The sequence below is a fragment of the Taudactylus pleione genome, unplaced genomic scaffold, assembly GCF_031769625.1.
Source record: "Taudactylus pleione unplaced genomic scaffold, aTauple2 ptg000554l, whole genome shotgun sequence".
Taxonomy (NCBI): Eukaryota; Metazoa; Chordata; class Amphibia; order Anura; family Myobatrachidae; genus Taudactylus; species Taudactylus pleione.
Window position 1 is genome coordinate 788,955 of NW_028284956.1, and position 20,899 is coordinate 809,853.

The 20,899-nt window shown below is 43.9% G+C and overlaps 1 protein-coding gene across 1 annotated transcript in view; it reads right to left on the minus strand.

The window, feature by feature from the left end:
* ARHGEF16 (Rho guanine nucleotide exchange factor 16) overlaps window positions 1–20,899 on the minus strand; it is a 72,991-nt gene that overhangs the window by 33,507 nt on the left and 18,585 nt on the right. Inside the window, exons 2-4 of the mRNA XM_088452602.1 lie at window positions 12,095–12,663; window positions 10,117–10,168; window positions 3,368–3,537 (exon numbers count right to left, since the gene is read on the minus strand). Coding sequence (XP_088308728.1) covers window positions 3,368–3,537; window positions 10,117–10,168; window positions 12,095–12,649 — 777 coding nt within the window. The 5' untranslated portion in view covers window positions 12,650–12,663. The remainder of the gene's footprint in view (window positions 1–3,367; window positions 3,538–10,116; window positions 10,169–12,094; window positions 12,664–20,899) is intronic.

Sequence of the window (20,899 nt, forward strand, 5' to 3'; positions counted from 1 at the left end):
CTTTGGGGCTCGTATACATGTGGATGTAAAACAATTTTATGACACGCCTCTCAGATGTAGCTGTACACGCCCACTTTACAGCCGCGTTCCTAGGTGCTGTTTTCATAATCTCCCTGAAATGCTTTTTCAAAAGTAGGCAAGTATGATATAGCACCTTTGTAAAGAGGACTCAGATAGGCTACTAGATAGACTGTATATGCCTTAGATAGAAAATAACATTACAGCAGTCACAAGCAGTTCATGCGAGCAGTGTGTTGCTATGCTAAAGCACTGACCCGTGTCAGAAAAACAAATGAGTGCAGTCTACGTATCGCCATGACACTTAGGCAATCTTGGTGGGATGCTGCACAACCAGCCCAGGTTTCAAAAAGTAAAAAGTAAAGTAAAACAACTTTTACACATTTAATGTAACCAGTAAAAATATGTATTTAAAGCAACCATACACAAAGTTTTTTTTCTTCTTTAAGCAGCAAGATAAGTAACTGTTAAACATGTATTTTTATACTACAAATTTACTTTTCAAAATCTCTCCAATGGAAAAGCCAGACATACACACAGTCAGTCAGCTACAGAGAGACAGTCTGTAAGACTCCCAGCATATCATGCGATGGCAGAGTGGTGAGAAGGAGGACGTCAAAAGTGAAAATAGAGCTCAGGAGTGTTCCTAAGCCTCTCTGCTCACTATGTGCCATGTGACTGTGGTTGCCATTGCAGTCATATAACACAGTGGAAAATATGCAGCATTTTAAAATCATAAATAACATTCTAAAAAAAAAAATCAATCCAAGAGATAAATTTAATTACCAAGCATCTTCTTATAGGCCACCACAAGGATTTACAGAGGGGAAAAAAAAGCAAAGATATTTTAATTTTTATTTTATCAAAACAAACCAAAAAAAAGGTATAACTTGTATCAACAGAATACAATATACAAGATACAAGATCTGGCAATCTATTTCAGATTGCTTTACAAATGATTGTTGTTGACCGTAGACCTACCTTAACGGGACATTACTATGAAGCATAGGACATAAAGAAACATTTTAAATGGCAAAGGTGAAAACCTACTTGCTTTTGTGTTCTATCTTTGGGCAAGATGTTTCTCTGTGACACAGTGAGATAGTCTACGCATGTGTGCTATACACACACATAAATATATGTTATGTATACATACACATATCCCGGGCTGAAGAGAGGAAGAGACTGGCAGCTGGACACAAATGGCACAGCTACGATTGTGGCAATGTCTCAGGAAAAAATAAAAAATAAATCAGTCAGTCAGGAGAAGTTTTGGGGTAGCCAGAACCCCCCCATGTGTGCGCCACTGATCATGAATGGTCCTCCGTAGTCTTTTCTGTTCCCTCTCTTCCACATAAACAAATGTCTGATAAGAAAGTAGTGTCCTGAGGTGGGGACAGGAGTTTAGCACACGCATGTAGGAGAAGAAGGTTTTACCTGGTGACACATGAAAGATGGCAGTGATCCAAATGGGCCTAACAGCTGTTTGCAGATATGACCACAGAATGCAGAGAACACAGTAATGTACCTTACTATAAATATTACTTTATCATCATAACTATTCATACATTCTATGAAAAAATAGAATTAAAATGAGGTTGCACTCCTTTAACAAACAAAGCTGAATGTTGGTATATTATACATAGATCTGTTGCTTTGCAAGCACCTTTAATGATCCTACTGCAGCTTGTAAACATCAAGAGCCTATTTCCGTCCCTGTACATACTGTACTCCCCGTGGGTGAACCCAGCATCCCACAGACAGAAGTTTTCATACAATTTCTACATAAAATGTTTCTTCCACTTTAAAATCAGCTACAAACTGAGTAGATGCCAAAACAACACCCTACAATGAAATTGCTGTGCTGTGTCTGTCACAATTGCCGGACCAATCAAGGGAAAAATCATTACAATCCCTTACAAAGTTACCTGCAGATAACCTTAGTGCCAATTTTTATTTTTTTATTTTACTGGTACTTTCAAGAAACAAGAATAAATGTGGGACGTCACATTTTCAATAAAAAGTAACTGGGTGAGATAGAAGTCACTTTACTGTGACATAATGTAACATTCACATATTTGGTCATGTTTTATACAGGTATAAAAGTATTTAAATGTCCACGTTGCCTAAACACAGTAGAAGCACTAGAGAGGCACAAGGGAACCAATGACATCTTTGAGGCACGAGCCACATATGAACTAGTGGCAATGCAGTGAACTTAAACTGTACACACAGACAAAAGTAACAGTGCCACCTAGTGGCCAAGATATTATACTACAGACAACCAAAGACCCTCCCATAACTCGAAGACAGAGGCCCTCATTCAGAGGCGCTCGCAAAATGCGAGCGCTCGTTCTGAATGGGGGCAGCCGCTTGTTTTTGGAAGTGCGACCTCCTGGTCGCTAGCTAAGCTGTGGGTTAACACCCACAACTTTAGCGACTGACCAGGTTGATGGTCGCGATGGTCAAGTCCATCGCGACCATCGGGGCTTGCGACGAGACCCTAAGGTTGGGTCTCGGCAACCGCAAGCCCCAGGGAGCTTCCTGTTCTGATCGAGCAGGAAGCTCCCCACTGAAACTCCCCACAAAACGGCAAGGAACGCCTCAGTTTGTGAAACCACCCCCCCGCCACGCCTACAAAACGGGGCGAGCTGTCGATCAACATCGACAGCCGCCCCTTTTGTAGTGAGCTCCGGAGCAAGAGAATTTCTCTCTCGCTCCGGGGCTTACAGCCGCTGCACGTGTGCAGGGCCTAAACATCGACCCGCTTGCGAGCGAGTCTGAATGAGGTCCAGAGTCCTAATGGTATTTGAAATAGATAAATTAAACAGGAGACTGCAAGCATTTCAGTGGCTGCGATATCACCGGCTCTTGAGCTTGGTATTAATCCACCAATAGGCACAGAGAACTTATACAGTGCAAGTTTACAAAACTGTTAGTCACTCTCTGCCTGTCAAATCAAGAGCAGGCCGTTCCTCCAATTAAAGCAGCCTGCTACAGAGGCATAAAAGAGGGCATTATGGACATGCCAAAAACAATGAAACACTCTAGTTATTTCTTGTGTATAATTTAGCTCAGTAATACACAGGCTTCAATATATATTCATCTCACACCATGGCATAAAATGCTCTAATTAACACTATAGAAAGGTATCTTTCCATAACATCTATTTGTGTAGATCGGTTACCTAGTAACAACTTTGGAAAGATATTTTATTTTAGGTGAAGGCCACGGTTGTGGGTTTACATTTATGGCAGCATTGCACAACACTGGTATTTGTAATACAACCTATTGCCGTACTAATCCGGCCCAGTATTCATGCACATACAGAATAGGATGAGCATCTTACCTCCGGAAGCTGGCTCCAGATTAGCTGAGCAGGACGGTAATTCCGAACCACGATGTTGTCATTCGGTTGAGGTTCGGCTTGGACGGAATTGTCTTCTAGCAGATCATCATCGGACTCCAGATTGTTAGAAATGAGCCCCCGCTCTCTGAACTCCTGGTACAGCCTGGGGTCTGGAGAGAAAATACGGTTCAGAAAAAGGGACAGGCTTTCGGAAATCTCTTTGAAATTGGCAGGGTTCTCCTCCGCGGAGTTGCTAAAGAGCGACAGGAAGGGGGCAACCAGACTGTCTCTTCTCGCCCAGGATGTACCAGAAAGTGAAAGTCTACGGAAAACTCCCAACACCACATTTTCCTCCGCCGTGTTCTGTCCCATGGCTGAATATGACAGGCTCCCCCAGTGCTGCTCTTGTTGACCAGTGAAAGTTGCTTAAGTAGTATCGTAACTGAGTGTTGAATTTAACATCTTCGACTCATGAGTTTGACATAGCCATACAAATGAACCTGCACTCAGAACCCATACACAGACTTACACTAATGTTAGATGTGTGAGCTTATTTAAAAATGGCTTGTTGGGTCTAATTAAGTCATAGCATAACTTTCAACTTAGAACTTTATGAAATATTATTTTATTCATTTTCTTTCCAAGTATATCAAAACAGGTGCAAATGTGGTGGTTATAAACACATTGTAGCCAGTCAGATTCTAAGGAGTAAATTTACTAAGATGGGAGTTCTATTTAAGAAGTGATGTTGCACATAGCAACCAATCAGATTCTACTTCTTATTTATATAGCACCTTCTAGAAGATAATACCTGGAATCTGAATGGTTGCTATGAGCAACATGACTTCTTAATAGAGCTCCCATATTAGTAAATTTACCCCTCACAATCATCTTTCTAATGCAAATGAACAAAGCATTGGACCACCATGGGGGGGCATTTACAGTATAACACACACTACAGGTCACTGTGAAGAACAGGTAGTGTTGCCCCTAGCAACCAGGTAATAACTTATTTTTTTCTGGTATACAGTAGTTTAGAAAATAAAAGCATAGGTCTGGTCGGTTGCTATGGCCTATACCATAGTTCCTTCTCAGTTACCCCAATAGATGCCTGATCTCGAGGAAAGTCCTGAATTTTGGGGTGATGTCCCAGGCACCTCACACCCGCAAGATCCAGGATATGATTTGTGACATCATGGCTCCAGGCCACAATGATCCAAATGCACTGCTCAGCAGGGTCGTGGACTTGTCTCTGAGAGTTATCCGTAGAAGAGCTTTCATAGAGGTCACCCAACCAAACACAAAATATATATTTGTCTTCATCCTAGCACCCTACAGCTGTTACAACCAGCGCAGTTCCTCTTTTCTGCCTGGGGTGTCGCTCTCTGCTCTGTTGCTTCTAGCACCCACTGGTCTGTATATCATTAAACTGTTGCATCAGCTGACTGTGCTAGAAGCACCAGAACAGAGAGCGATACCCCAGGCAGGAAGGAAAGCTTACCTGCACAGGCTGTAACAGGTGCTAGAATGAAGACTACTATATTTTCTAGCCTTGTTGCCTGTGTATCTTTAGTACAATATCATTGCATATTTTGCCTTAGTTATGATGTACAAACATGATGGGAGATAGAAGAAGAATGACATTTATCGCCTATAAATGTTCCCTGGGTGTTGTTTTAAAGCACATTACAGAACATGAGGAGTAAAACCAGTTCTGCAGCCTGGCTGATCATGTGACCTCTGTGAGAATAATTAGTCAGCACACACAGTGACAAAGGGGATTTCTCTGCGATATAGAAAGAAAAAACAGGTACACAAGAGATTATTTTACAGTGTGTGCAAACATTGCCGTTTCAACAGAACTGTGGGCAGAATTTAGTTGGTTAATTTTAACTATTAGGGGTCTATTCAGCAAAAGTGACGATGTTGCCCAGAGTATTATTGGGCAACATCGTCACGATTTTTTATGAATTATTAAAATTGATGGATGCTATTCAGCATTATTTTATGCAGGGACAGCAGTTGCGGTAACACGCTGTCCATGCAATGATTTAAAAAGGCACAGTCTCCGTTCCGGCTTCAGGGTGACCGCAGACGGGCAAGTGCAAATACAGCCCGTCCAAAGTGATTGACATGTGTACACAGGCTTTATATTATCCTGTATACAGGACCGGCGCTAGGCTATGCTGCGCCCAGTGCAGTCCTGTGTTGCTGCCCCTACCCTCCTCCGCTCCCTCCCCATGAGCATATATATGTCCTATAGCGCTGGGAGGGAGGTGGGCGTTTCCACCGGAAACAGTAGCGCTCCGGGCAACGGACCAGCTTGCCCATGCCTGGAGCCGCTACTGCCTGTATACATGTATATTTATGTGCTTTTATATTTAACATTTATATATAAATGTTAAATATAAATTGCACATAAATATACATGTATACAGGCTAATATAAAGCCTGTATACACATGTGAATCACTTTCGGCAGGTTTAGCAGGCTCTAATTGGTCTTACCAGCCGGAGGGTCACCGGGAAGCAGGAACGGAGACTGGGGAGGGGTTATTGGATGCTGCAGGGACTTATGGGAAATATCCCTCTGTCCCTGCAGTTTTCTGGCAATTTAATGTAATTTCTTCATGCAACGCCATTCTGAGATGGCGTTATATAAAGTAAAGATTTAATGAGTGATTTAACACTTTTTGCTTTCCGAATAGCAAAAAGCGTTAATGCACTGTAGAGATCAATGACTGAAAAATACTCTGAAATGGGAATTAGTGGAAAAGATAATTACGTTATCTCCTCCATTATCCCATTGCTGAATAGGGGAGTTATATATAAAAAAAAAAAATGCGGAAATTATGATTTCTGTATTTTTTATGCAAAAAAAAATCATTGCTGAATAGACCCCTTAGTGGTTTATTAATTTATGCATACGGGGTACTGTAACTTTGCACAGATATGCAGGGGCGTCTAGAGGGGGGGGTGCGGGTACACTTTACCCGGGCTTCCAGAGGGGCCCGGGTCCAGTGCCGCCCCTCCCGTCCCTTCCTCCTGCCTCCCTCCCTCGCAGCAGCCCAGCACGTGGGAAATTGCTAGCGGCTGCTAAGCAGTAGCCACAGCAATATCCTTTGCCTGAGGAGGGAGCGATCACACTGATCGCGCCCCCCTCTGGCTTTGCGCCGGGCTGAGGGGCTCGCAGCACCCCCTCCCCAGCGCTGCAAAAGTGTTTTTTTTTTTTTATTCTTCCTCAAGGGGGTGTGGCCACAGCTCCCGAGATTAGGCCACGCCCCCTCTGTACCGGGGCCCAGTGGCACGCTCTACAGCCCTGCAGATATGCAGGGGATACAGTCATCAGCAGTGCCCCTAGTGGCCAAAATAATTAAAATTATGCAAAGCAATTTACCACTTAATAACTTTTTTAACATAAGACACTGAGGGGTCTAGTTACTAAGCAGTGTTAAGAGACAGAGTGAAAAGTGATAAGAAAGTGAGAAGGTGCCAGCCAATCAGCTCCCAACTGTCATTTTTCAAACACAGCCTGTGAGATGACAGTTGGGAGCTGATTGGCTGGCACCTTATCACTTTTCACTCTGTCTCCTAACACTGCTTAGTAAATAGACCCCTAAGATATAAAAGAAACATTGTTTCAGCCAGCAGTAACACAGGGTATAAATGCGCCATGGGCCAGCCCCTACCCTTACCTATGTAAAGTCATGACATCACCAAGCGTTTGCTAGGACTGGGAAGCTGGGCACCAGATGCTGACTGCTCTGCAGGTCGGCCCTTCCAAGCACCCTGCTAGCCAAATACAGGTACCACCGAGACAGCAACAATGCCGCTCCCTTGGCCTTGCTCCCTGGGTGACAGCATCGCTGGTGAAGCATTTGACTTGTATACAATTGGTTCAAGAGCACAGTGCAAAAACTCCCAAATTACTCTCCGGCAACAGGCATGCATAGGTGTGCCAATGGGGGTGGAGCAGGTACCAATTACCCAGGCACAGGCTTTTATTGCGGGCTCGGGCTAGCCATGTAGGTGGAGCAACATCACTCTCTTTGGATAAAGATTTAGATGCACTGAATTATTCAGGGGTTAATAAGTTATCAGGAAATGAATGCAACTATGCCGAGAATGATTACTGTATATGAACAATATAATAAAGTGCAAATAACGCTAGGTAATAACTAAAATGCGTTTTTTTGTTTGTTATTTTTGCATTAACTCTGGGAAATAACATATTCCGATACACAAGACTTGGTAAAAATAATGCAGGAATTCGCTCTAGAAAACATTCCACAGCCGGAGATCTGAGCCGTTATACAGGACATTACTCTCCTCCCACATAATAATGTCAAATATTTAATGACACCCCGGGTAATACAGGGATTATACAGCATTCACGCCATGTGCATAACTGCTCTGACTGTGATTCCTACAGGCAGGAGGCAAAGATTCCCTTTAATAAAGCAGTTATACTGGAGTGGGTCCTCGGTGGGCATCTTATGAAACCTTTTTAGCCTGGCATCTTATTACTGGGAAACTACAGAGTAGGGTCCGTAAAGGTACTGCTCTGGGTATCAGTCTGACAGTGACTGAATATTACAAGGAACCATGGTCTTTACCTGATTGTTTATCTCTTTAGCTGGGAAGAAAAAAGCTGTACTGACCAATGAGGTCAGTGATCTCTTCACCAGCATACATCGACAAATGACAGTGGTTCTCTAACTTGGTCCTCAGGACCCCACACAGGTCACATTTTCCAGGTCTCCCAGCAGGAGCACAGGTGTATTCATTACTCACTGACACATTTTAAAAGATCCACAGGTGGAGCTAATTATCTCACTTGTGATTACGTGAGGAGAACTGGAAAACATGCACTGTTTGAAGATGCAGGACGCCCGGGAGGTCTCTCTCTAGGATTAGAGCAATCCCACAAGGTGCAGGACATCCGGGAGGTCTCTCTCTATGATCAGAACAATCTTACAAGGTTTGGGACATCTGAGAGTTAGAACATTGTGATGACAGCAAACATCCCGACACCTATACTATACTAATGATGAGTCACTCTTATTTGTAATTCATAAACAATTAAGCTGGGGTTGCACCTCTGCCGCGCCTGACCTCACACTTGTCCTTTCACTATACACGTAGGAACTTGGACTAGACCAGTATACGAATAAGAGCTACAAGTTGCTTCATGCAGCCTAATAAATTGCTGAGCTTACAAGGAGTATTACACATTACACAATATTGTAGTCTCCTATTCCTCCACGTTCCACTTGTGTCAACTTTATTACCCTTGTGCAACAGCCGCCTAAGGGACGACGACAGGGTCATCATAAATTCAGTATATTCATTAGGGGTTATTGGGACCACATAAGAAGATCAAAAAGGACCGCTCTCTCAGTAAGAGCGGCCCTTGCAAATAAGGGACTTCTGGGTCTATGACCCAGAAGTCCCTCTGGCGTCATTCTGCGAATGCGCAGAATGACACACACCGCGGTCCGCGAGGGGAGCTGGGAGGGATCCTCTTACAGCACTCTCCCGAAAGAAGCTCATAGGCTTCTATAGGGTAAATGCCATCCAGGGCCGTAGCTAGGGTAGTGCGACCTGTGCCATGGCACAGGGCACCACAAGGCAGGGGGCGCTGTTTGGGCCTGTCAGTTTTCTGTCTATTATCATTCTCACTTGTAGCTTCCTCTTCTTTTATCCCCAGCATCTCCGGGCCTCCCCTATCTCTTCCCTGGTTCTTCCCCATGAGGTTCTGGCTTTTTTTTGGGGTGTTTCATCTTATGTCCCTATTTGAAAAATAAGGGGGGGGGGGGGCACCAATGCTCTCACCAAAAAGTCTAGCTACGGCTCTGATGCCATCTAAGGCTGGTGTTACCCACCACATCCAAGTCCCGGGGTGCGTCGCATTCCAAGGCTTGACGCATATGAGAAATGTGGTCAAACTCGCATTTTCGGGTTTGACCGTATTTCTCCCTTTGCCGCATCCCACCCAATAAGAGGTCAGCACCTAGGTTTACAAATCGGTGGCACTAGGATGCGTGTAGGTAATGGGGGCCAGAAATACTAAAGCACCAGGGATGTTTTAGAGAACAATAAATGCCTAATGGATGTAGCTGGGAACGTTTGGTAATGCATGGCACAAATCTGGGCTGTAGGGGATGTCGCCAGGACGCAGACGGTCACAATACCTTAATTTAGCATACAACAAAAAAGTCACATTCATTCAACAGGAATTGTTTTTTTCGGTTTCCAGATACCACAGACAGGGAATATCTAATAGAAGTCAGTAATTGTCCAACATGAAAAAAAATGACACAAACAGATGAAAGTCAATAAAAACAACATGTAATAAAATAAGCGATTCAGCCGAGTGCTACCGAGATTCTTCCCATAAACCTGGTACCCCGAGAACGGGCGCCTTATGGCCAGGTCCTGCGAGTTCCCAGACACAGGAACCTATTCTCTTTACAGGCTGATCTGAGGCATCACTGACATTAACACAAATCTCTGTAATCATCTATAAAAATCATCATAGATTTTAGTAGCGGTTACTAAAAAATTCAGGAGTGTTAATTACACACTGCATTATTTATACAGACTCCCGTATAATTTAATTGTGTTTCCCCAGATCTACTCCAGGTTTAACAGGCGCCATCCATCATGCGAGCACGGTATTTAAGATTTAATTTGCTAGATTTATTAGATTTTCACTTAATTGCAATAAATAGTTAATTGCGTTCTTACCGTCCTTAAAGGAACCTGCGTGTCTCTGCATTTTCTTCCTCCCAAATGTCTTCTGTAAAATAAAACAAACAGTCAATGGTTTAGCTCATATAGTGCATCGGCCAAGCAGTACGGATTCACCGTAAGCTACTAGTGTACACATAGTGCACGTCCGTGTCAACATTTTGACTGTTGGCAGTCATAACCTGTCGACATTCTAAATTTGGACCTTCTGAATGTTGACCAGTCATACCACACCCGAAATCTACAATATAACAGTTACTACACAGACTTCATCATTGTGGGGATTAATCACTAGTGTTCCCTCTTGGGGGAGATTTGTCCTCTATAGGTGGTTTGATTAATGGAGGTGTTGCCTATAGCAACCAATCAGATCGCAACTATTATTTAGCTAGATTCTAGTACATTTTATGAAATTATAGCTAGAATCCGATTGGCTAGTATGGGCAATAGCTCTCTGCTTGACCTCTATAGAAAGTTTGATAAATTTCCCCCTTGATCCGCAAGTTACAAGCTTGTGCTTCCAAATGTAAATACATTTCACATGCTAAATATGTGTAACTGGCTCAGCGCTACGAGGAGCTGCGACACCGGGGGACCACTAATAACCCTTCAATTATGAGAACACTGAAAAACTATCATCATTTTCAGTCTTAATCTAAAGCTGGGTTCACACCATACGATATATTATACTGACGCGGATCGGAACGATACAGTATAGTGTACGCCCCGTCGTTCACTGAATAGTCCCCATCGGCTGTACTGCACATCAGACAGGACGATGCAACGAATAACATAGTGTAGTTATAAGCAGCATGTAATGACACATCACACCGTCGTATTCCGGATCATGCAGTGTGTATGCCGCGCGCAATGTATCGTTAAAACACATGCCGCATTGCGCTGTCATAAAGGTATGAACCCAACTCAGCTCCCCGCTGCAGCACAGATTTAATTAAAATAAGAAATAAAAGCTATTATCACCTGTGAAAACAGATGCCACAGCCATTTTGTGCGCAGAACCAACGCTCATGTGTAAGCAATATGTTCATTTAACAGGAGCCAGTGTCACCATTGACACACATCATGGCTAATTCTCACAAGGCCCATTTCTTATCAATGTTGGCTTAGCCCGGGGCACCGTGAGGGAGGGGGAAAAAGGGTACAGATTACCCAGGCTTGCTAGAGGTGTTCGCCGCTCCCCCCTCCCGTCAGTGGGAGCGCGGCAGCAGTCTTCTCTGCCTGCACCTGATTGGAGGGGTAAAAGTGATCACATTGCAGATAACAGTGTTTTTTGTAGAGGGCATGGCCACATATCCTTACATTAGCCCATTACCCGGCCCCGCCTGTCTACAGTCCTGGGCACAACCAACTAAATGTTCCCATCGCACAGGTGAAACTTTGTGGTCAAAACACTTTATTCAGCACCAAACGATCATCTTGCATATCTAAATTCGGGGTGCAGTGTGTGTGAGCCACCCTTAACTCAGGAGCCTGCACAACAGAGGGGCACTCCTGCAGCACATAACCCTCACCCAGCTTTTGCCAATGATCCATCTTTCATGTGATATAATCGGAAAGACCGTGGTACTGCCGGTGATATTAAAGTGAAGAGCCTGTTCTATCTCTTGTGCATGTGATATTTTGAAAAGATGGCACCATCTGGAAAAGGTAAGGCAGGGCACACAGCACTCAGCCAGAGGGACCAGGGGAGGGGTCCCCTCATATTCTGTATGTGATATTTGTGAGACTTGCCTTATAAGTGCAGACAATGCCTATAGCTGATATGGGGTACTTGTTACAAGAATGGAAGCAAACTTGCAAAGCTTATTAGCACTGAACATGAAGTATTGGGAGACACAGCAAATAAATGCACTTGGGTCATCCCGCGGGAAAAAGAAAATTAAATAAAAAGACGACCCACCACCTGTTTGTACAATACAGATTTTTGGAAATTGTTTAATTATCTTCAACACACCTTAGATCTTCCAGGACTCCTTGGTGGAGGTGCATTTGGATCTTCTGAAACAGTCTTTAAAGTTGACATAGGCCTATAGGGTTCAGGCTCCTCATCCTTAAAACCTTTCATAGCTGCCCTATAAGACTGACTCCTTAAATTTCTTTTCAACCCATTACTGTCCAGCTCATCCTCTGGAGAGTCTATGGCTATTTCAGGAGCAGATACGCGTTTCGGCTCATTGCGGGAAAGCTCTTTGCTGAAGGTGGTTGCCGCAAAGCTGTGGTGTCTAGGGACCTTGGTCTTTGTGGCGATGGCCAAGCCTTTTGGAATCATCTGCTGGGTTCCCAGCTTTCGTGCAGCCTGGCTCTCCGTGCTCAGTATAATTCGGTGTGCTTCCACTGGGGAAGGGGTTTTATCTGGAGTGTAAGCAGCATTATCCGCAGGTTCCAAAGTTTTCCTCTGTAGCGAAGAGTTTGACATTGGGTTGACCTTAAGCTCTGGATATTTCTTCTTCTCGTACACTAGGTAAGACTTTTCCCCCACCGAAGGATCTGAATACCGGTGGTGAGACATTGCTAAGGCTGCTCCTACAAAATGAAAAAAATATTTAGAATTCATTTATAAACATACTAGACCATGCTTTGTACATATGGTTACAAAAATGTCCACAATCCTCCCATAGGCTAAGAATCTCCATGTAAAAAAATTAATAAAAAATAAAACAGACTTTTTGCCATCATATGAAACAAAATTTTCTCTATAGACAATGATACCAACAGCTGCTATATCATCCTAAATACAACAACAGGGTACAGGCACTAAATATTACCAATAAGATGTTAAATACTACGAGACTCAGAATGAATTATTCAATAGTCATCAGGAAAAAGACGTGTGTTTGCGAGGACGCACATCCACCACCAATATATATGGTGTGACCCTAAAGAAAAAAAAAATGTATTAAATCAATTTGCACTAATCAAAAAAGAATAAAAAAAAAGGTGTATAAAAAAAGTTGTTCATTTTTATGCAGTCAAGGTACTAAGTATTTTATGATACACTCATGTATTTGGGTTAGATATATTAAGATACAACCGGTTGTATTTTAGATGGATATTTTCTTGTGTATGCATTGTATATATTAGATCATTAAATTACATTTTATATTCACTTATACGACCTCCTAAGTATATATTTTTATACACATTTTTTTACTATATCATCATGACAAAGTGAGAGAGTAAGATAAAGCACCTACCAGGGCCGTAATTAGCTACAGCACTGGTACCTACCAACCAGCTTCTGTAATTTTTCAAACCCAGCCTATAACCTGGCAGTTAGGAGCTGATTGGTTGGTACTTTATCTCTCTCCAAGGCTTAGTACATCTCACCCTTAGTATAGGTATAGCCCAAGTATTTCAGACTCCTGTACACATTATTACTACTAAAGTTAAAATTTATACCCCTTTCACATCGCCAATGGCTGTTCGCACCCAGGATTTGTGCACGCATCGATCCCGGGTGCGACCTCGTTCAGACTGGCTGCCCCAACACTATTGCTGGGTCGATGATGTCACCGCTGAGCTGGTGCTTGTTTTGTGTTCACTCCCCATCAGTGCAGCATAGGAGGAACACAGGGCGGTAACAGCATAGAATCCTGACAACTAAAAGTAAAGCTTTTATGGGGCCTGGGGGCATATAAAATAGAGATGAGCGGTTTGGTTTTGGTGAAAGTCAAACACACCCAAACTTTGGGTTTCTGAGTCGAACAGTGGGCCTGATTCAGAGCCGGACTCTCTGACAAGAGCGCTCGCTCTGAATCAGGGCCGGCCTACCTAATATTGGAGCGGCCTCCTGGCCGCTCGCATAGCTGTGGGTGACCACCCCCAGCTTATGCGAGCGGCCAAAAAGATGGTCGCCATGGTCAAGACCATCGGGCTTGCGACGAGACCCTTGCGGTAGGGTCTTGTCTGCCGCAAGCCCTGGAGTGCTTTTGGCTCTATCAGAGCCAAAAACACTCCCACTGACATCACTAGTGATGTCAGTGGGGCCGGACCCAGACGGTAGGCGTTCCCATGGGAACGCCTCCGTCTGGGCAGCCACGCCCACCAAAGGGCGTGCTGTCACTCACCATCGACAGCACGCCCCCTTTGGTGAGAGACCCATAACGACGGCTTGGCCGTCGTTATTCAGGTCTCGCGCATGAGCATCATCGACCCGCTTGCGAGCGCTCAGCGCTCGCGAGCGGGTCTGAATCAGGCCCAGTGTCCCAAAACAGATCACTGTGGGGTTCCGAGTAAAAATGAGTTCTGACTCTGGCCTTCTCACAAATAGCGGAACTCAGATCTAATTGATGTTAATAATACTACATGAACAAAAGCAGGTCCAAGCTACATGATTTTAGTTTTTATAAATTTTTAAAGAAATCCAAAACTGAACCAAAACACCTGAGGTTGGTTTTAACAAAAAAGGACGACGATTTAGAACAAAAACACAATAAAACATCTTTAATATAAAGTGAAAGCTCTATGGAGTGGAGGCGGCAGTGAGAAAGCTGTGAAGTGGAGGCGGCAGTGAGAAAGCTGTGAAGTGGAGGCGGCAGTGAGAAAGCTGTGAAGTGGAGCCGGCAGTGAGAAAGCTGTGAAGTGGAGGCGGCAGTGAGAAAGCTGTGAAGTGGAGGCGGCAGTGAGAAAGCTGTGAAGTGGAGGCGGCAGTGAGAAAGCTGTGAAGTGGAGGCGGCAGTGAGAAAGCTGTGAAGGGGCAATGAGAAATATTTGGACTAGGGGGATACATTTGACTTTTCCTCTCCTGGGATTAATTATTAGGGGAGTATTCCGCGCAGTCTCCCTTCATTACATTCCGGTCACTGCCAGAGTTGCATCACTGCTGCGACCTCTGACCCCTAGTGCGCTACTTATTCTGTCCACCATGGTGAAAGGACATGCCCTTAAGTGTCTGTGCCACATACCGAAGACTGTTACCCGGCATTCTGTTTTTTTGCCGGTTATAAACCAACAGGTCTGGTTAAGTTTCCATTTAACAAATTCTATCATCTTTTACTTCAGACTTATTTTTCCAATTAAGTCCTAGCCCTTATAAGTCAGGTCCCTTCTCACTACCCTCATTCACTCGTTTTCTACTTGAGGAAGCAGCCAGTTTTACCAGTGAGAAATATTTTCTCTCATTATGCTTTATTTTTATTTTAGTCTATAGGATTTTATACCCATGTGTTATTTTTTTTCTACTATGTGATTTTTTTTAAATTTATGAATGTTATACTTCTGCTGCGTATGGACTGTAATAGCGAAAACTTTTTTTTTTAAATTATATTAATGCGTTTGTCCAGGACAGAGCAGTAACGTATTATAAAAATGCTATTTGTAAATAAATGATTTTTTTTTTTGGGGTTATAGGAATAACCCGGTTCTTCCTATGTTATAAACATCTGGTTATTAATTCTGAGGCAACTAATTTAGTGTTCATTCTAGCACCCGGCAAGCTGTGCAGTTCCTCCCTGCCTGGAGTGTTGCGCTCTGCTCTGGTGCTTCTAGCACACTCAGCTGATGCTATAAACTGCTGAGATACAGACCAGAGTGTGGCTAGAAGCACCAGAGCACAAAGAGACACCCCAGGCAGGAAAAAGAACTGCTCCGGTTGTGACAGGTGCAGGGTGCTAGAATGAACGCTACTAGTTCTACGTTATTAATCTAGAACATCCTTGTGGCTCCTTCCAGATACAGGCATATGTGCACTCCCTAGATCTATGAGTAAGGGAATGCCTAGTTACAGCTCTGTGTCACACATGTTTTATGTTTGTACCCTTCCAGCACCAGAGAGTCCTCTTGCATTTCAATTTGTAACCTAAAAGATGGGGAAACCCTTGTCTCCATAGGCTGCAGGTACAGAGTACCCTTTGATGCCATCCATAACCCCTGAATCTCTGGCTATGTTAAGTTATCTGTCATTTGGACTAACTTCCATCACACCTTTCACAACTACTGTATCAACACTCTAGGTTCTGCCGGTGGTATATGGGCCCAGGAATCAACATGTGAAGAATACGGACACCAGGAGAAACAGCTGCAGCAACACAGAATAGAAGTATCTGTTTAACTGAAAGCTGTCCTTTATTAGGGTGAAATGTACAGTGCAGGGGCTAGTATGGGCTTCGCTAAGTTAAAAGGCTCAGAAAACTATGTCACATGGAAATACGCCGTTATAGCGGGAAAAGTTATGGAAAGTCACCAGTAATCCCAGGGAGCACCCCAACCCAGATGATGCAACATGTGTATTCCATTATTCACAGAAAGGTGACAACACAAAGCACACAAAATGTGGGTAGTATTATATATATATTATGAAGACAAAGGGTGGAATTCAATTGATTCTTCCCCCCTTCTCGCCGACGGAGCTATTCTATTGTTGCTCCTGTCGGGTGCGATCAGCTGCTAGCGCTCAATTTCAGCTCGCAGCCCCAGAGGGATGCGGGCTGAAATCGGCGAAAAGTGTCCTGTTTGGGCGCCCAAACAGCACTTTTCGTGATCGCGCCCAGCACTTCGGTCGGGGTTAGCCGATTTACGAGGCTAAACCCGACCACTTTGGGTGCGATCAGCGTGAAAAGCTGGCACAATTGAATAGTGGCCCGCGATCTCCTGTCACTTTAGACGGGAGATGCGGGCCGCGAAAACAATTGAATTCCGCCCAAAGGCTTAACGAGCCGTATCAACTTGAGGCACATTCTGTACAGCACTAAATTAGGTGTGTCAAGAATATGAATTAATATATAGACAGAATGCTGACTATGTCTCAGCAGTTATCATCAGTAGGCATCCAACTAGATGAGGAGGAGGCTGCTATGGCAATGCTGTAAAACCTTTACACTGGAGTATGATTTGCTAGTAGTAGCTTTAGAGCCATGCGCTGCCAAGCTAACAACGGAGATTGTACAGGCCCAGCTACTGCAGTTTCTAGAGTGTATTTCTTTTGAGACCAATGCTGAGAATTATATTCTACGATCAAAAGGCACAAAACCCAAAAGGCACAAGTACAAGTGCTTTAAGTGTCACAAGGTGGAACATAAGGCCTCAGAATGTAGAGCAAATGAAGTGGTACTTCATCATGCAAGCATGACAGAAACAGTGAGTCGGCATTAAATGTAGCAGACAGTCACCGCAAATATTGCTGGTACATGGACTCAGGAGCCACAAGACACTTTACCTGTAAAGTCATCTGGCCCTGTAAAGGTCAGGGGAATAGGAGATAAAGGGCCTGATTCAGACCCACTCGCGAGCGGCTGTCCGCTCGCAAGTGGGTCGATGTTATGCACTGAGCATGCGCACGACGGAGGGAGCTCCGTCGTGCGCATGCGCCAGACGCGACGAGCGAAGGAAAGTCCTTCGCTCGTTGTGTCCGATCAAAGGGGGCGTGCTGTCAATGTTGATTGACAGCACGCCCCCTTTGGTGGGCGTGCCTCCCTGACGGGGGCGTTCCCACGGGAACGCCTCCCGTCAGAAGCCGGCCCACTGACATCACTAGTGATGTCAGTGGGAGTGATTTTGGCTCTAATAGAGCCAAAATCACTCCGGAGCTTGCGGTTGAAAACCTCAACCGCAGGCTCCGGCTCGCAATTTCGATGGTTGCGATGGTCTCGACCATCGCGGCCATCACAAAGCACGCTCGTATAGCCTGTGGGTGGTGACCCACAGCTATACGAGCGTCCAGGAGGACGCTCCATGAAAATGGAGCCCGGCCCTCATTCAGAGCGTGCGCTCTGCTCAGAGCGTACGGCTCTGAATGAGGGCCAAAGTCCTAAATGCCAGGAAAGCCTATACAAATTGATGTGCATTGAGTATTAAGGATGAAAGAGCTGTCACAGACATTAAAGATGTACTATTTCGACCAGATCTTGGAACCAAATCTTATTGCCATCAGTGTATTGGAGAAGAAAGGATACAAGGTCCAATTCTCAAAAGGGACAGGGTGTTGTTCACAATAAAAAGAGAACTGTAATTGCAACAGCAACCCAGTATATCCTAGACACTGAGGTGTGTTGTGCGAAGGCTGCTTCAGATTCCAACCAGTCTATGAAACTATGGCATAAAACACTGGAAGGGTCTATTCATCAAGACTAAAATAATGGTTTTAAAGGAAATTCTTCCTTAAATACCATTTTTTAGTATTCATTAACACACTTAACACAGGAGCTGTCACTGATATCTCCTGGTTAAGTCCATCTGCATTAATTTCCGCACTCCCTATACATTAGTATGGGGATGTAGAAATCCGAAAATTATTTATTTTCAGAATTTGATGGTGTTACTGTATGCTACTCTCAGGGGGCATACAGCGGGTTATACTTACCTGCTTTCAGCTGGGCAGGTCCTCCGCCGGCTCCCTCCGTCACTCCCTGATCCCTTCTCAGGCTCTGGCTGTGTGCTCTCCCTGCCGCAACGCTGCCGGGTAGTGTCTCCCCTCTGTTGATTGAAGTAAGCACTTACAAGTGCCACCGGGGAACAGAGGGGAGACGATGTCTGGCAGCAGCATTGTGGCGGGGAGAACATCGTAATTTTTAAAAAAAAAAAGTCTACAACCCCTCTGCCTGGCCGTATTGTCCCCTTGAAGCCAATGCAGCCTTGGGAGGTTGTGGTTAGTGATTGCAGCCCTTGACAGTCGGCCAGGTAGGTGGGGGAATGCGGGGACATAAGATTTTTTTATATTCAATTACCGCAACTGTAATCAGTGCTCCACATGCACAGATTTTGTGAACGGAACGGCGCATGCACAGCACTGATTACAGCTGCGGTAAGGTAGAGCAGACAGGGGAAAGTATCTATTTCCCGAAAAGCTGTTATCGCAAAAATGACAGCTCATCGGAATAGACACTTATGGAGAGGAGGAATGATGAATTCCTTCGGTAATTACTGTAGGTAGAACTCCATGCGAGTTCTAAACCCAATTACCCTGGCTCATCTAGGTTACAACAATGTAAAAAAGAAAAAGGAAGTGTCTGCACACTGTACTGATTAATATAATATGGTCATGTATTAGACCCCATATAAATTCAATTTGTATAATATTTCAACAAGTGGGGGTGCAGCCCTAAATCAACCAAATTAGATTATACCATAAAGAGAAAAGAGAGCAAGGGGTTGTATGGGGCGTACAGAGAGAATATAAAAAATATTCTAAAATTTAACTTTTAATTAATTTAAATTTAAATAGTCCCAATCTCTGGGAAGATACAATGAAATAGAGAGGTTAAAAAGCTGGACATACACACAAAATATGTGCAAAAAGATAGAAGTTGTGTAAGTATTAAAAAGCAAAGTCCACTGGTTAGTATTGATTAATATTGGGTACTACTCTGTAATACAATAAATCACAAATGAGGGTGCATGTAAATAAATAGGATGATGGTCACCTGGAATAATTGATATAGTTTGCCTAGTATTGGCTTATAATTCCTGTCTGTATCTACAGGAAAACTTGTTAAATTAGTCAACATCCTTTAATTATACATTAATCCATAAAATACTTATATTAAATTGATGGATGTTACTGACGTGATATTATCAAAAAGGATCGTTAATATATAATTCATAGTGGTAATGTTCATTTATTAGAGTTAGCTTCAAAAGCAGTGTATAGTAATCTATGTAATAACACCAAAATAATAAATTATAGTGTTGTTTTAAATGTATTTAACACTATGATGAAATTGCCATATTATAATGCTCTCACTTCACACCATATAATAGGAACTTGCTCATAACTAGCTGTGCTATATAATGTTCATCTTATTCACTGTTCTATAGAAGTCACAGCTTAAGCCACTAATACCCCTTTTACACCGGAGCTAAAACCCGGGTTTTTGAAGGGTTAACCCGGGCAGCTCCCTGGTGTAAAAGGGCAGAGGGTTGGATCGCCGGGTCGAGTGACATGGCAATCCAACCCAGGTAACTAGCAGGGTTTAACACGGGCGTAGCCCGTGAAACCCTGCTATGGGAACAGCGCACTCCGGGTCACGAAGACCTGGAGTGCGCTGCTAGCCGGCCGATTGGTCCGGCTTCAGTGGCGCTTGGAGATGACGTCATCTCCAAGCGTCCACTTTCACTCCGCAATAGCCGGGTCTATGCAGACCCGACTGCGGTGTGAGCGGCGCTGACTCGGGAATATCCCGAGTCAGCGCCAGCAAAATTCCGGGTCTGATCCGGAAAGGAACTTTGTTCCAACTCCGGGTCAGACCCGGAATTTAGGTGGAGAAGGGGTATTAATTAAAAGATGTCTCTAAAGTGTAACAGTCTAAAGATAGCTGTTAATGGTAGATTGCAACAATGTTGCTTCCTGCTGACAGTCTCTAGTATGTGCTGCCTAATATCACCTCAGAGACAATGAAAATATTATAAAGTATTTATATATTTAACAACAGGGAATGGCTATGAAAGGCTTTATATGCCGACATGATGGAATTACCTTGCTGTGTTATCACTTAGTTTAATAATTCACACAGCGTAATCGTGCAATCGCTCAGTAATCGTACACAAATCGGGCACTATTATGTCGGAAACGACCAGCGATGCGCGCTAACAATTGCCTACTCACTTGCCTCCCCCTAAAAAAAAAAGAAACAACCTAACTCCAATGTTGGGAGGTACAGTATAAATTATTTGAATATAGTTTGAACTAAGCGGGATGTATTCAGGAAGCAGACATTCGAAATGCCAACCGCCGGCTTCCCGACAGCGATATCCCGGCATGGGACTAATGAGAGGCGTTTATCATTAGCCCCACGCTGAAATCCCGATGCCTGGCCTACCGAACGTA